Below are 14,448 nucleotides of genomic sequence, written 5' to 3' on the forward strand. Positions count from 1 at the left end.
ACAACTGGTAACATATACCAAAAGAATTGGACTGGAAATTGAGAAAGAATTAAGGAGAATATTCAACTTATTTGCTAAGACTTGAGAAGACTTGAGAAATTGGACTATATTATTTTTCTCATGTCATGTTCGCTAGATTTTGGACAAAGTCCTGTTGGAGAGGGGAAATTTGCACACTGGATCTCAAGTGCGAAGATAAATATCCTTAACTCTTACAAGTTACAGTAGCTTGAATAATTTGTTATTTTTCCACATTGTGGTTGGGACAAAAAAAAATTTCTTTCAACGCTTGTGCATAGATTTTAGAGGCAGTTAGATCTAGATTTAAAACCCTTTTTTTTTTTTTTTTTTTTTTAAATTGAGTCCAATAATAACATACTTATATCAGAAGAGGATTAAAAAAAAATTCAAGCAAACCATATGGAAGATAGAATTGAATACAACTAAAATGTCTATAATATAGGTAGTTAAAAACGATTTATTTGTGATATAGATGTAGATTATCGACAAAAAAATTCTATGACACAGGTATATTAAATAAGTACAGGACTAAATGCAACGTAATTGAAGGGACTTAATTCTTATGATTTAGGATATTACAATTCTTTTTACTTTTCACTTTTATCACAAATTTAACAAAAGAATTACTATCATTGTGAGGTTAGCCCTATTTATTTCTCTTTAATGTAGATAATATCGTTTGTTCAAAAAAAAAAAAAAAGTGGACTATTCCTAATATTAGCTCACAAAATTGAATTTATATTGAATCTACCCTAAATCTTAACAAGAAAAACTAATTTACCCTAAATTTTAATAGAAAAAACCTTGAAGAGAGTAGGAAAACGGGCATAAAAATAAAATTGGACATCTCTCGATTTTCGTATGCTGTGACGAGGAGAAAAACGTGTATGGGGCTTGGCTTGCCACTAAACTTCGCTGAATGGCACTACAATCCACTTAAAACTTGCCACGTGGCAAGTCTTAAATATATTATTTTATCATTCTTTTATATTTAAAATTTTTATAATTATTTTTTAACTAATTAATATATTATATATACATATATATATATATATATTAATGTTATGTTTCCTTTTTTATTTCTTTTCCCCTTTTTTTTTCCTTCCCAAATCCCCCCCCCACGTGGCAAGTCTTAAATATATTCTTTTATCATTCTTTTATATTTAAAATTTTTATAATTATTTTTTTAACTAATTAATATATTATATATATTAATGTTATGTTTCCTTTTTTATTTCTTTCCCCTTATTTTTTTTCTTCCCAAATACCCCCCCCCCCCAACACACTTTGTTCTGTCGTGGGTCATATGACTCCCTCCCCTTTCTTTCTTTCCCAATTTCATTTCTTTCTTTCTTTAAATAAAATAAAATAAAGTTATGCACCCACTCCAAGTTTATCATGGAAAGCAACCAAGTATCTGTAAGCTTCAGCGTCTGAATGCACCACCATTCCGATTTTCAAATCTTCTTCATACTCCATTGCCTCAGCAGCAACCTATCAATTAAAAAAAAAAAATCAAAGATTAGACTAATATATTAATTAAAGACTCATAATAAAGAAGGTAGCAAACATAGAAGATACCCTAATTCATATTATAAATATAAAAAATCCAAAAAACCTCACCCGAACCCAAAAACCCCCAATTAAAAGAAAAGAAATAACCCTACTACATCTAATATGTGGGTTATTCATGTCACATGATCAAAGCAACTATTGTATAAAGAAAGAAAAAAAACTTACAGATTCTTAGTTGCTTTCCATGATAAAATTGGAGTGAGTGTAGAACTTCTTCTTTTTTTTAAAAAAAGAAAGAAAGAAACGAAACTGGGAAAGAAAGAAAGGGGTGAGAGTACTGAAACCTAAGATCTACGGCAAAACAAAGTTGCCCCGGGGGGGGTGTGGGGTGGATTTGGGAAGAAAAAATATAGGGGGAAAGAAATAAAAAAGGAAACATAACATTAATATATATAATATATTAATTAGTTAAAAAAATAATTATAAAAATTTTAAATATAAAAGAATGATATTTTATATAAAAGAATGATATTTTATATAAAAGAATGATAAAAGAATATATTTAAGACTTGCCACGTGGCGAGTTTTGAGTGGATTGTAGTGTCACTCAATGAAATTCAATGGCAAGCCAAACCCCACATAAGTTTTTCTCAAGTTTTTCTCGTTACGAAGGGTCATGCCAATCCTCATTAATTTTTCTAACCGAAAGATGCATTGAACAGAGTAGGAAAATCAAGAAAAACTAGCAAATTTGATTTATTTATGTCATCTTTACGAACGGTCATGCCAATCCTCATTAGATTCTAACCGAAAAACGCATCAAAGAGAGTAAGACAATAAAAAAACCAATAATAATCATGTTAATCTTATCTGTATCGTTTCAATTTTATCAAATATCCGCACGGATAAAGCTCCACTGTAGAGCGTAGCCATATAAAGCTTTACTGAGCCCTGAAGTTGTCCGATGTGGGACAAAAGTTACGTTCTCTTTCATACACGTGGGCCATCCAAGCCCCATATAACTTTTTTTTTGGGTGGGAAAGAAAAGGATTATTCTAGAACAATAAAAATTTGGAATACGCCTGAATAAATTCCTTATCAAGACCGAAACATATGGATGTTTTATGAGAAAATAGCATTTTGCTGCCTCTCTTAAGTCTTGAAAGCTCAGTTCTCCAATGCCAATAAACTTAGTACTTACATGAAATGGAGACGTGCTGTGATATATACAGAAATTCTCCTCAAATAAGTCACAAATCTATTATTTTTAGTTGTGAATGTATAGACCAGAAAGACTTGGACTAATAATAGAAATTAGAGTTTATTAGACTTTGCACTCTTGTGATTAGAATTCAGTAACAGTTTGGTTTATGTCTTTTCTTTAGTTTTTCTTTTTTAAAAGTTAACAACCTTTCGGTTTGCCCAAATTAACTATTATTTTTTGATATGACAATTTGCTAATGAAACTCTCTCAAAATGAGATTTTATGTGGAATCTTCTCAAAGTGAGATTCTATGTGGAATCTTTGTCACCACACAGTTTAATGTCAATTCTTGTATCAACATTACCAAACATTGTGCCAAAAACATAAGGTGACAGAGTCCATGAAGAATTCTACTTTTAAGAGAGTCTCCATTTCATTTATCATATACGATTGATACCAAGTAAGCTATTTTTGATCAATTATTATAGGGTGGATTATTTTTGAGCATCAACAATGGGAGCATATTTGCTCACCACTATAAACTATGGTATATGCTTACCATACACCTAATCATCTATCACATACCCTTTAACTTAAATTTGGTTAATTTTTTCAAAATTGAAAAAGAAACATTTAATGTGAAAGTTAACTAGAGTTTAGTAAAAGGATACATGACAGATGATCAGGGGTATAATGGACATACACCATAGTTATGGTGATGTGCAAAAATGCTCCCATAAACAATTATTATTTACCATTTGTAAGTTATGATCCACGTGGTACCAATATAGCGCATGTGTAAGTGCAAAATCAAGGGTACCATTTTATAACATCAAGGGTGGTTGTTGCTGGAGGAGGATTCTCTTCCCTCTTAATCTCTCTCCCATTTTCTCCCCTTCTACTTGAACGGTTACGATTAAGCTACGTTAATAACTTATATTGATTTTTTTTATTTTATATCGAGACAATAAGACAAAAAAACAAAGTGTGAGAGGAGAGGAAGGAAGGAGATGAGAATAGGAGAGGAGAGAATCCTAATCCGGTTGTTGCTTACCAAACTGTTACTTTTACCCAAACCACATGAGTGCAAAGTGTATATAAATTAAGGTGAAGTGCCGATTTAGTCATTGAAATATCATCTCAGTGAAAATTAGTCCTTGAATTATGTTTTTGGTAAAATAAATCTCTAAATTTATTAAAAATTGCTAATTTCATCCCTACTATTATATTAAAAGCTAGGTAAATTACATAAAACTACCTCAACTATGGGTCGAACCACAATCTCATACCTCATGTTTTAAAATTACAATGTCATACCTCACCTTACGAATTTGTTGCAATATCAGACCTCCGTCAATTTGTCTTTTAATTTTTCTGTTAAATGCTGACATGGTTTAGAATGGGACCCACCCCCTTGTTCAATTAGATAAAAATATTAATAAATTAAAGATAAAATTATTTAAATATTTTTGAAAAAACAAGTGGAACCCACCCTTTCTCTCTCTCCCCTCTCTCCTATCTCTCTCACGTCTTCTTTCTCTCCTCTCTCTCTCTCTTCTTTCTTCCTCCATTCTTTCACCTTCATCTTTCACAGAAATTTAAATCGGCTGAGAGAAAAAAAAATTCACCACTCTCCTCCCCAGAAAAATTTCACCTTCATCCTCCAAATTTCACCATTCTCCTTCTCTCTCCCTAGAAAAAAGAAAGAATTTTGAACCAAAAAAAACCCAATTTTTTATTTTTTTATTTGCAAGAGGGTTTGTTGGGCCTGGGGACGGGGTTGAATTTGGGGACAAGAGAGTGGGTCCCATTCAAAGTTACGTCAGCATTTAACAGAAAAATTAACAGACAAACTAACGGAGGTCTGACATTGCAACAAATTTGTAAGATGAGGTATGACACTGTAATTTTTAAAACATGAGGTATGAGATTATGGTTTGGCCTATAGTTGAAGTAGTTTTGTGTAATTTACCCTAAAAGCTATTTTATTCAATTTTTTATCAACTTAAGTCACTTGACATATTTTAGAGTGTAATACCATCATTCTCTCGCCTATAAGCCCTTAACATGTCATATAGGTTGTGAACCTAACGTCTAATTTACCCTCTAAAATTAACTCCATACACTATTTCTTTATGAAAAATTGGCAATCTACCCTCTAATGTGTATCGTATGCCAGTAACATGACTTAAATTGACGGAAGATTGAATATAGTAGCTTTGTATATAATATTAAGGATGTAATTGGGAGATTTTTATAATTTAAGGGCTGATTTTTCTGAAAAAAATAGTTTAGGGACCTAATTTTTACTCAGGTGATAATTTAGGGACTAAATTGACAATTCAACCTATAAATTAAGAATGTTAGAAATTTAGTGTGGAATAAAAATTGAAACCAACCAACCCAAACTAAAAATCTTGGTAAATCGAACTGAATTAAACTTGTCTTTATGTGGTTACATAAAAATAAGGAAAACTAATGAAAAGTATTTGAAAACTTTGAGTTTTAACAGTAAGGACAAAATAAAAGGTAAAGTAAATAGTATCAGAATTGACTTTTTAATATAAAAATATGGTTGTTCGTTAAAATGAACAGTATCAATAACTTTTCATTAAAGTTCTCTTTAAAAATATCATTAACGGCAATGGACGTTTGGTCAATGGTTCAATCCTTGACCAAACGAAATTGGGTCTTGTCCACCCATATTTATGGGCATCCTGAGAAACTTCGTTGAAATTTCCTCAAAATTTCAGTTTAGGAAAGTTACCTCATTACAGATTTAATTCAATATGTTGAGATTTCCTTATTTATTCCAATTCGATATTTCCGTCAAGAGAATTGTTATTAGTACTCTAAAAATTTCATTCTACACTCCTCACAAATGTATTTTTCTTTCTAATTATAGAAAGTTTGGAATGCCAAATGAGATTTTTAGAATGCTAATAACAATTTCCTACCGTCAATGTCCATATTAACAAATTGGTTGTGAGAACTTTTTCTGATAAGATTTTCGAATTTTTGAGATTTCTAGGATTTGGAAAAGAAAAGAGGCGCAGTAAAACCCTAGCGATTGAAGTCTGTCCTTGGTAAGCTCTCTGTGATTCAAATTCCTCATCCAACATAGCTCGTACAGTAAGGTAATTACATCCATGTATGAACCTGTGTTTACTAAAATTTAGTGCTATTCGTATTTCAATCATTAATTTAGGGATTCATTTTCAACGTTTAAGTATTAATCTCAAGGACCAAGAATTCTCAATGAAATTTCCTTGTTTTGAAGCATAATTCTAAATGATTTCGTCGATCCACACATTTTTGTTATTTGGTATTCACTTCTAAGTAATTTCCTGGATCTGCAACTTACCTTGATATTTTTGTTTTTGGTGAGTAGATACAACTTTGTTAAGATGTTGTGTTTGATATACATTTTACTCAAACAAATTTGAATAATTTATCTCCACTTATGTCGATATTTATTTATCTCCATAACCATGATAGTTATGACAAGTTCAATGTTTAATTAATAGATCTTTTGTAGATTTTTTGTTAGAAAGGGCCCAGTTTCAAAGATTTTTAGCTAGATTTGGGGGTTAGAAAAGAAGGGCACCTAATGAAGCAAAATTGGTGATGGAAGGGTGGATTGGTGAAGTTTGGTTTGTTTAAGGCCTCAAACAATGGAAAGAACCAATCTTGTTGGTTTGATTTATCATTTAATTATGGCTCAAACATTAGTTCAATTCAACTAAACCACTCATAAGCAGGGACATTTCTGAGATTTTGAGGGCTCTGTGTAGAAATTATATAAGGACTCTTTTGCTCGTGATTGCATTATCTCACAAAAGCATACTAAACCAATAAAAATGATCATATATTAGTATCATAATTAAAAGAAATTTTGTAACTAAAATTATGTGATCAATCTACAAAATCATTAGTGGACATGTAAAAGAAGTCATGAAACAAAACATAAAGATGAAAAAAAAAAGTAGAAACTAGAAACACTAATCCAAATTGCAAAAACAATAATCATGGTAATACCTAAATTAAAGGCAGCCTTTAATCTTCAATAACAAATTATATTAAGGCCTTAATCTATGTATCTCTCTTCATTCTATCTGCCCAAACAAGAAACAAAATAATCAAATCTAGATCCTAGATTTGATTAATAATATATTAACTACCACTTAGTATTACGGTCTAATGATATTTTTTTTTATAAGTGAGAGGTCTTAGGTTTGATTCTCGCGTAAGGGGAATTCGAATCATATTATTATTAGGTCATTGTGAGGTTTAACCCACTTCCTCACCCCCATTAGTATAGATAATATCTTTTGTACCGAAAAAAAAAAATTATATCCTATTATACATTCGTAAGGTTCTAAAAAACGCTAGGCTCTAGTCGGGCGGCGGGCTGGCGCTAGTCGGGCGGATTTAGGTAAATTTCTTGTATATCTTGTAAATAAGTGCATATTGACACTTACAAAAAATTATACTTGTATTAAATCCATGGACAAGATAATAAAAGAATGATAAATGCAAAAAGAGTATCCAACAAGTCCAAATTTTAAAAACACATTAAGCATATATGCCATATAACCATAGTGAGGAGTATTATAGGATGACACATGTACAACAAGTTCACAATTTAAAACAACATAAAATGGAAAATAGGAGGAAAATAAGGAAATTTAGTAATGTAAGATACTTATCTTTAGCATCCGGGAATTTAAGTTGATACACAACACACCTATTCTATAAAATTAACAAAATTTCAAGGTATAATTAGAACTTAGACTTTAAACAAATTTAACAAAAAAAAAAGAAAAAAAGAAAAAAACCACCCAACCGCCTAGAGCCACCCCAATTTTTCCAGTCGTTTTGCACAAAATCGCCTTGGTTCCAAGACGCCTAGGGCATTTTTTAGAACAGTTATGCGTACACCATGGTTTAGGAGATAAATTAGACAAAATTTAAGAGAGAAATCAAATTCGAATGAGCTAGATATTTTGCTATTAATATATTGACATCAAAGTGCATGGGAGATGAGCACAACAACAAATGGTGGCAACAAACAAAGCAAACTGCGCATATCGCAACGACATCTTTCAAATTATAATTGTTTGTCATAGATACACAGATGATCTATATCCTTATTTTACTAACCGATTCTTTTCATCTAATTTTCAGTACGTAGAGAGTAGACAGGATATGAATATGGACGATAAGAAAGGTGGGGCAATCAGTGAAACAAAGGTGGCCGAGGAGGAGGTTACAGAAAACTCAACACAACCAAAACGCAAAACCTTCTGGACTGAGTGTGATCAGTGCAGGATACCATTTGAGTATTTCGACAGATATTTCCTTGGTCACCGTTTCAGATGCAACGGCTGCCGAGGAATATTTGTTGCTCTAGAAGTCGATCCGCCATCTACTCAACGTAGCCGTAATACTGGAAAGCGAGTTCGTCGCGGCAGCAGAATTAATTGTTTGGACCGCTGATATTCAGGAATGCAAGATGCTTCATCGAAACTTAAATTACAATGCGGAGAAACCTTTTGAGCGTTTACTCTTGCAGTCAAGGTTAAATAAATTTTCGGCAAGCCTTACATGATGAGGGGATGATAAGACCTGGTTTAAGATTTTAATTTTATTTATGAGACATGATTTAAGATTGAACCAAAAGTGATGAATTGGTTTCTTATTCATTGGTTTACATTATACTTTGATGGAAGAGATCCGGAGTGCATCATTTCCTTACACTTTGACAAACAGGCTGACTATTTTTGGTTATTGGATATAAAATTTAAAACGTCTATCATGCCTATTGAGAGATTTTTAGTGCGTCCGGAACGCGAAATAATACATCATGTGATATTATACGAGTAGTAAAATACTTGTATTAAAAAATAAAATTTCCCTAGTAACAGTTAATCTACCTTTGTCCGCTATTTGAGGGCTAATGTCAAAGACACAAAGCAACGGTTTGTTAAGTTCAATATTTATATTTGCGAATCACCGAAACTATCCAATCAATCAATAATATAAACTCGCACCAAAGTCTACGCCAAGTACTCGATCGTAATATCGAACAATGAACCCGCCACCGCCCGTACACATCCAACTCTCCTCCCCGGGCTTTCCGCCAGCCACCACGATCACCCCAACACCTGATGGGACCCACCGGAAGGTAGCGATCGCCGTTGATTTAAGCGAGGAGAGCGCCTTCGCCGTCCGATGGGCCGTCCAGAACTACCTCCGACCCGGGGACACCGTCATCCTCCTCCACGTTCGACCCACCAGCGTGCTCTACGGCGCCGACTGGGGATCCGTTGACCCCAACGACGCCGTCTCCTCCTCTGAGTCGCAGCAGAAATTGGAGGACGACTTCGACGCCTTCACCACCACCAAGGCGGCCGACCTGGCGCAGCCGTTAGTGGAGGCGCAATTTCCGTTCAAAATCCACATAGTGAAGGACCACGACATGAAGGAGCGGCTCTGCTTGGAAGTCGAGAGGCTCCGGCTCAGCGTCGTCATCATGGGCAGCCGCGGCTTCGGCGCCGCCAAGCGAGCCTCCAAGGTCGGCAGGCTCGGCAGCGTCACTGACTACTGTGTTCACCACTGTGTTTGTCCAGTTGTGGTCGTGAGGTATCCTGATGACTCGGACGGGTTGGGCCCTGGCGGCGAACCCGATACCCCGGTGGAGCTCCACCCGGTGCCGGAGGAGGATCAGGAGGACTTCAATGAAGGCTCCTCCGACGACAACGATGATGCGCATGGTAAATTTCGTTTGTCCTCAACTGTAAATTACACTAAATAATCGTAAATTGCAAATTGACCCCTTTTTCTCTTGTCATGTTGCAGAAATCAAATAAATTGAAGGTTAGATGGCTTACGCAGCGAATTTAGATGGGTTTATGGCTACTCTTGTAATTTCGATTGTTTTTCACTTTGCATTTTCTCTTTGTCAAACCGTGAAAACTGGTGGTGAATTGAATGTGTGTCTCAGTCTGTATAATCACATGCATGTTTGATTTTATAGATTTACCCTTGCTATGGTAAATAGTCATTTACTTTTTTCACTCCCACAACCATGGAATCAAACATAAGACTTCGGGTACAAGTGAGCGCCGTTAACCGTACAAGAAATTTTTTAATGTCAGGAATACGGCTTGATGCTAAATGTCATAATAGACTGATTAGACTTTTTTTTCTTCTTTTTTTCCTATTTTTGAAGTATCAAACCATTTGTATTATGACACTTGATATACCGGATCGTGTTTCCGGCACATAAAATATCTCTCTAACCATACAGGCAAACGCAAACAGCGATTTCCAACTATATAGGCAGACATCATTAACTACTTTAGCTACAAACAAGATATCAATGCTTGCAAAAGAGAATTCAACCATTCAATAAACGGGTGTTCGGAAAGCACACAAAAATATAGAATTTCAAATGTGAGAGAATGCAATCGTAGAAATCCACACACAAACCAAAAGTTTTGGTCCAAAAAACCAAGTACAGCATGAACCGATAGAAAGTACAAGGCGTGAAATGTAAATCCTCACATAGCTGCCATTGTTCCCTCACTCCGACTCCTGCGCATCGAGAGATCCTGCTTGAGGTTCATAATTCTGCTTCCCAAATCAAGGTAGTGCTGCCGACCATGCGCTGTTGCTTTTGTTCCGCTCGGAGGGAGGTGGCTGTGTTTACCCCGAGACTTTTTCAGTGTTGCTACAGATGCACTTGCATGACCGTGAGTTGATGAAGTCGATGGCTTTTTAGAAGATGCACCATGACTAGCCTTCCTGGGAGCCTTGTGATCGGGTCTAAGGGTTCGATCAAACTGGTGGTTACTAATACCTAAGCGAACTGACCGATCTGCAGAATCCTTCAGAGAGCTGGACTTGATTTGCTGCCGGTTGTAGTAAGTCATGTGGGGAAGAAGTCCTTGCAGGTATTTCTTCAATTGGTCATCGCCGACATTCTTCTGAGCTGGGTTTCCTTCCAGACTGATGGCTTGCAAGGAGTTGTAGTTCGCCGCAAGTTGACCAAGACATTTTGCCGTTGAGATTTTGTTGAAGCGCAGATCCAGAACAGTCAGTTTTAGGAGGCGATGAAGACCCTCCACCTCACTGATCTTGTTTCCAGCCAAGTACAATTCCTTTAGAGATGAACAAGAAGCTAGGCCTTCAACATAGACAAAACGGAAGAAAAAAAAGTTAGGACATGAATTATTCATGATTAATCAACAAAGCCAGGAAATATTTCAATGTGTATTCGATATATGCAATCTACCATGCCCGATTCTCAAAATCCTGTTGTAGCTCAGGTCCAGTACACGAAGTCTTGTGAGTTCACGCAAACCTTCAATAGTAGAAACACTGTTTTTTGAAAGATTCAGCATATGGAGTCCTCGAGGAAGAGCACCAGCAGTTATCCTTACTGCAGCATGTATGCAAATGGAAAGCTAATTAGAATACAGAATCAATTAATCCCAAGAATAATCACAAACACCACAACACAGAAGCATACAGAAAGAATAATAAATATTTGAATCAAATGGAACAGATGAGTCAGAGAGGAAAACCTATGGAATTTCCTGATAAATTGAGCACCCTGAGATTTACAAAAGCACTAAGGAACGGTATCACTACCAATCCATGATTTGCAAGCTGAGCTGTGGTGGCAGCAGCACTCAAAGAAGATATATATCGCTTAGCAACTTCCATGCCAGGAGTGACCTTACCATCTGCCTTAGCAGTAGTCAAACCGTTTGAGTCATTGGGCTCTCTCTTCACCTGATCATTACATTGGGACAATTCATCCGTTTCTTCCACCGGACTGCTGCTATGCTGAAGATTATTAACCCACTCCTCGATACGCTTATATTTAAAATCCTTGTTCGGCAATTCATCCCAACTTAGAACTGAGGATTCTCCTTGGAGGTTTTTCTCTGTGCTTACCTCATCTGCCGCTGGCATTATCCAGTCCTTTGCAAAACTAGAGTAGTTACAAGAATCATAGCCATCATCGATGGAGTTTTCAATATTATCGTTCTCAGCTTTACTTACAACATCATCTCTTTCCTGTTCTTGCTTTACCTGCATTTCAGTCTCATGTACTGAATTCCCTTTCCGCCTCATGCCTAAGACATGCAGGTCCTCGGAAGATCTTGAATGCACTGCTAAACGATTAGCAGGAGAACCATCTTCAATAGCTGGAACAGAAGCACTAATGTTTGCAGAAGAACAAGATTTAACAAGCCCTTTTGCAGTACAAGGTGTGAAGTCAGCAGAGTCATCAGCAAACTCTCCAGATGTTGGAGTCTCACAGTTTTCATGGCCGTCCTTTTCTGATTGTAATGGTTCTCCAATTGAGAAAATTGATTCATTATTGACAATTTCAGAACTTACTTGACCGAGGTCGGAAGCAGGAGTTGTCTGAGATGGTTGAGGTGGGCTTTCTCCTCGGTCCCTACTTCCCTCTGGTACCGCCAATCCATTCCGATCAAGAGAACCATCAGAAGAAACTCCTTGATCAGTCTCGTCCCCAGCGTCATTGTCAGCAGAAGCCCTCCCATCAAGGTATAATTCACTTCCCAGAGACCTACTTTTTATAAGCCGTCCTGCCTGAGTAACCTTCTTGTCATTTTCTTTGATGAAGCTGCTTTCCATATCACCTGCTTTCCAATCAGCCTCAAGAGAAGATACATGCTTCAAACTGCTGTTAATTTGAGAAACTCCTTCTGTCTGTGATGGGTTTACGCTTGATTTTCCAGGCGAATCCTTCAAAGCTTGATTTGGAGAAGAAGCTTGCAATGTTTTATGCATTATTTCGACAGAAGGTTGAAAACTTTTCTGTTTGAAAAAGAAGACTCGGAATCAGAATAAGGAATGAACTAGCAAACCAATCAGAATAAATCAGAAGCACCAATGACCTGATGTGATGATTGTTCCGCTCACCTTGGGTTTGGGGCGATGGACGTTAGCTTGGAAACATGAAAACCTACCCATTGCTGGCAAAATATAAGAGCTAGTGAGCTACATCAACACTCGTGAACTACCTTTGACTACACCTGAAACTATCAACGACAAACTATTGTGCTCAATACTGTCTGGAAGCCTGTATGAACAACCTGACCTTGCTAAGTACAGTGAAAAACTACCATCAAGCTTCCGATAGGGCAACCACGAATGTCATTAGCCATAATCAAGCGACAAACCCACTGAAACACGGCACAATCTCCAGATGTGTGATGATCTCGATCGCCTTAAAACACAAAGCAAAATCACTCTCTCATTATTACCCCACACCTTTTTAGAGGTGCGAGAGGAAATTGATTTTGCAGTAGCGGCCAGACTGAAATAAAATATCTGTCAAATGGAGAAGAACCCCAACCAGAACATGCACCGGAAATACTGGCCTGATAACAAGAAAAAAAATAAAAAATACTGAAACTTAGCACCCCGTGCAGTAATGCACAACATACTATATATAACTCAGTAATTTGAAATCAAGGGACAGAAAAATACAACTTTCTAAGAATCCATGACAACAAAACAGATTGAAATCTCCTGCTTGCTACTTGAAACGATTACCTCCCATCATTTCCTCTTATACACATTATAGGCTCATTGATGCATAGGATAGGATTAGATGGAATAACTTACAAGATCCAAAGTATGTTGAAGTAAGAAAAAATCAAGGTAGCGGTTTCGTTAGTGGGAATTAGAGGGGATAAGTTATAAGGTGTTGATATCCTACCATTTTGCTAGGATTCGACGGGATAAGTTTCTTTCCTGAGTAATCCATATTCTACCTTCAACTTGAACAGAACTTGTTCATTCTTTTCCTTCAACATGCCTTAAAATCTAATCATATTTAACTCAACATAATTGTTTATGTTAGTGATAAACATCTTTTGTTCCAACATACCCACCAAAAGCAATGAAAAGCTATTGCATATATATCTGTGTGTGTGTGTGTATTGTATACATATACATACATATTATGATATTTTCTGAATTCGTTTCCAAAGAAACGGATAAACAATTGCCTCATTCAGATAGCAAGATGGGAAAATAGAAAAAAACAAGCATTGCAGCCGACAAACACTATTTGTTTCTATTGTTCATGCCCAGAAAGATTAAACTACATTCAGAACTCCGAAAACCCGGCAATCAAACACAACCCATTAGAGAAAACAACCCACAAGTCAAATACAAACAACAAGAACACATTTTTATCATCAAAAAAATCAGAAACCAAGAAAAAGGAACGCAAAGATTATAAATTTTAGAAGCAGAGATCTGACCTCTCCGTAGCCAGATTGTAATGGAAGGCAGCGCTCAACGAGAGGAAGACCCCGCCTTTCTTCTTCCTTCTTCTGCTGCAGCAGCAGAGCCACAAAGTCGCAATTATTTTTTTATTTTTTATTTTTTGTAATTGTAAATTTATTGGTTTGTATGTATTATTGAGAGCTCCTCTGGCTCTGATTTTATACACCCTAAAAAAATTATGAAAAAAAAGAGAGACGCGGAATTGGGAAGAGAGAATGATTCTGAATCATGTATTTGTTTTTGTTGGTTAAATTCAAGGATTTTGCGTAGAATTTTTGCTTCCATGTTTGTTTGTTAAATAAATGGGAAAATTTTGCGTCCACACACGCAGCGACGTGCGAGGGCCGTTGGTGTTTTACTCCTCC

General features: G+C 35.9%; 2 protein-coding genes across 4 annotated transcripts; one reads left to right on the forward strand and one right to left on the reverse strand.

Annotated features, from left to right (window-relative positions):
• The first annotated feature begins 8,722 nt into the window (after window positions 1-8,722).
• On the forward strand, window positions 8,723-9,784 carry LOC137708449 (universal stress protein PHOS34). Its single transcript, XM_068447534.2, has 2 exons — window positions 8,723-9,516; window positions 9,602-9,784. The coding sequence occupies exons 1-2, from the start codon at window positions 8,832-8,834 to the stop codon at window positions 9,610-9,612; spliced, it is 696 nt and encodes a 231-aa protein (XP_068303635.2). The 5' UTR covers window positions 8,723-8,831; the 3' UTR covers window positions 9,613-9,784.
• A 341-nt stretch (window positions 9,785-10,125) lies between these two features.
• LOC137707504 (uncharacterized) lies at window positions 10,126-14,448 on the reverse strand. Of its 3 annotated transcripts, none has more exons than XM_088689049.1 (6): window positions 14,059-14,439; window positions 12,910-13,167; window positions 12,707-12,825; window positions 11,332-12,601; window positions 11,040-11,186; window positions 10,126-10,931 (listed from the first exon to the last, which is right to left on the reverse strand). In XM_088689049.1, the coding sequence occupies exons 3-6, from the start codon at window positions 12,755-12,757 to the stop codon at window positions 10,306-10,308; spliced, it is 2,094 nt and encodes a 697-aa protein (XP_088545175.1). In that variant the 5' UTR covers window positions 12,758-12,825; window positions 12,910-13,167; window positions 14,059-14,439; the 3' UTR covers window positions 10,126-10,305. The 3 variants fall into 3 exon arrangements, with proteins under 3 accessions (XP_088545175.1, XP_088545178.1, XP_088545176.1); XM_088689052.1 differs by having other exon boundaries at window positions 12,682-12,825; XM_088689050.1 differs by having other exon boundaries at window positions 12,682-13,167; window positions 14,059-14,448.

Source organism: Pyrus communis, chromosome 17 (genome assembly GCF_041283825.1).
Source record: "Pyrus communis isolate YQ-2024b chromosome 17, ASM4128382v1, whole genome shotgun sequence".
Taxonomy (NCBI): Eukaryota; Viridiplantae; Streptophyta; class Magnoliopsida; order Rosales; family Rosaceae; genus Pyrus; species Pyrus communis.

What these genes read in the sequence shown, in the direction of transcription:
- LOC137708449 (XM_068447534.2), top strand. Translation starts at nt 8,832, where the DNA reads ATGAACCCGCCACCGCCCGTACACATCCAACTCTCCTCCCCGGGCTTT.
- LOC137707504 (XM_088689049.1), bottom strand. Translation starts at nt 12,757, where the DNA reads ATGGGTAGGTTTTCATGTTTCCAAGCTAACGTCCATCGCCCCAAACCC. An exon ending in TTTATCAGGAAATTCCATAG is followed by an intron (nt 11,187 to 11,331) that starts GTTTTCCTCTCT and finishes TACATGCTGCAG; the next exon opens with TAAGGATAACTGCTGGTGCT. An exon ending in GATTTTGAGAATCGGGCATG is followed by an intron (nt 10,932 to 11,039) that starts GTAGATTGCATA and finishes TCTATGTTGAAG; the next exon opens with GCCTAGCTTCTTGTTCATCT.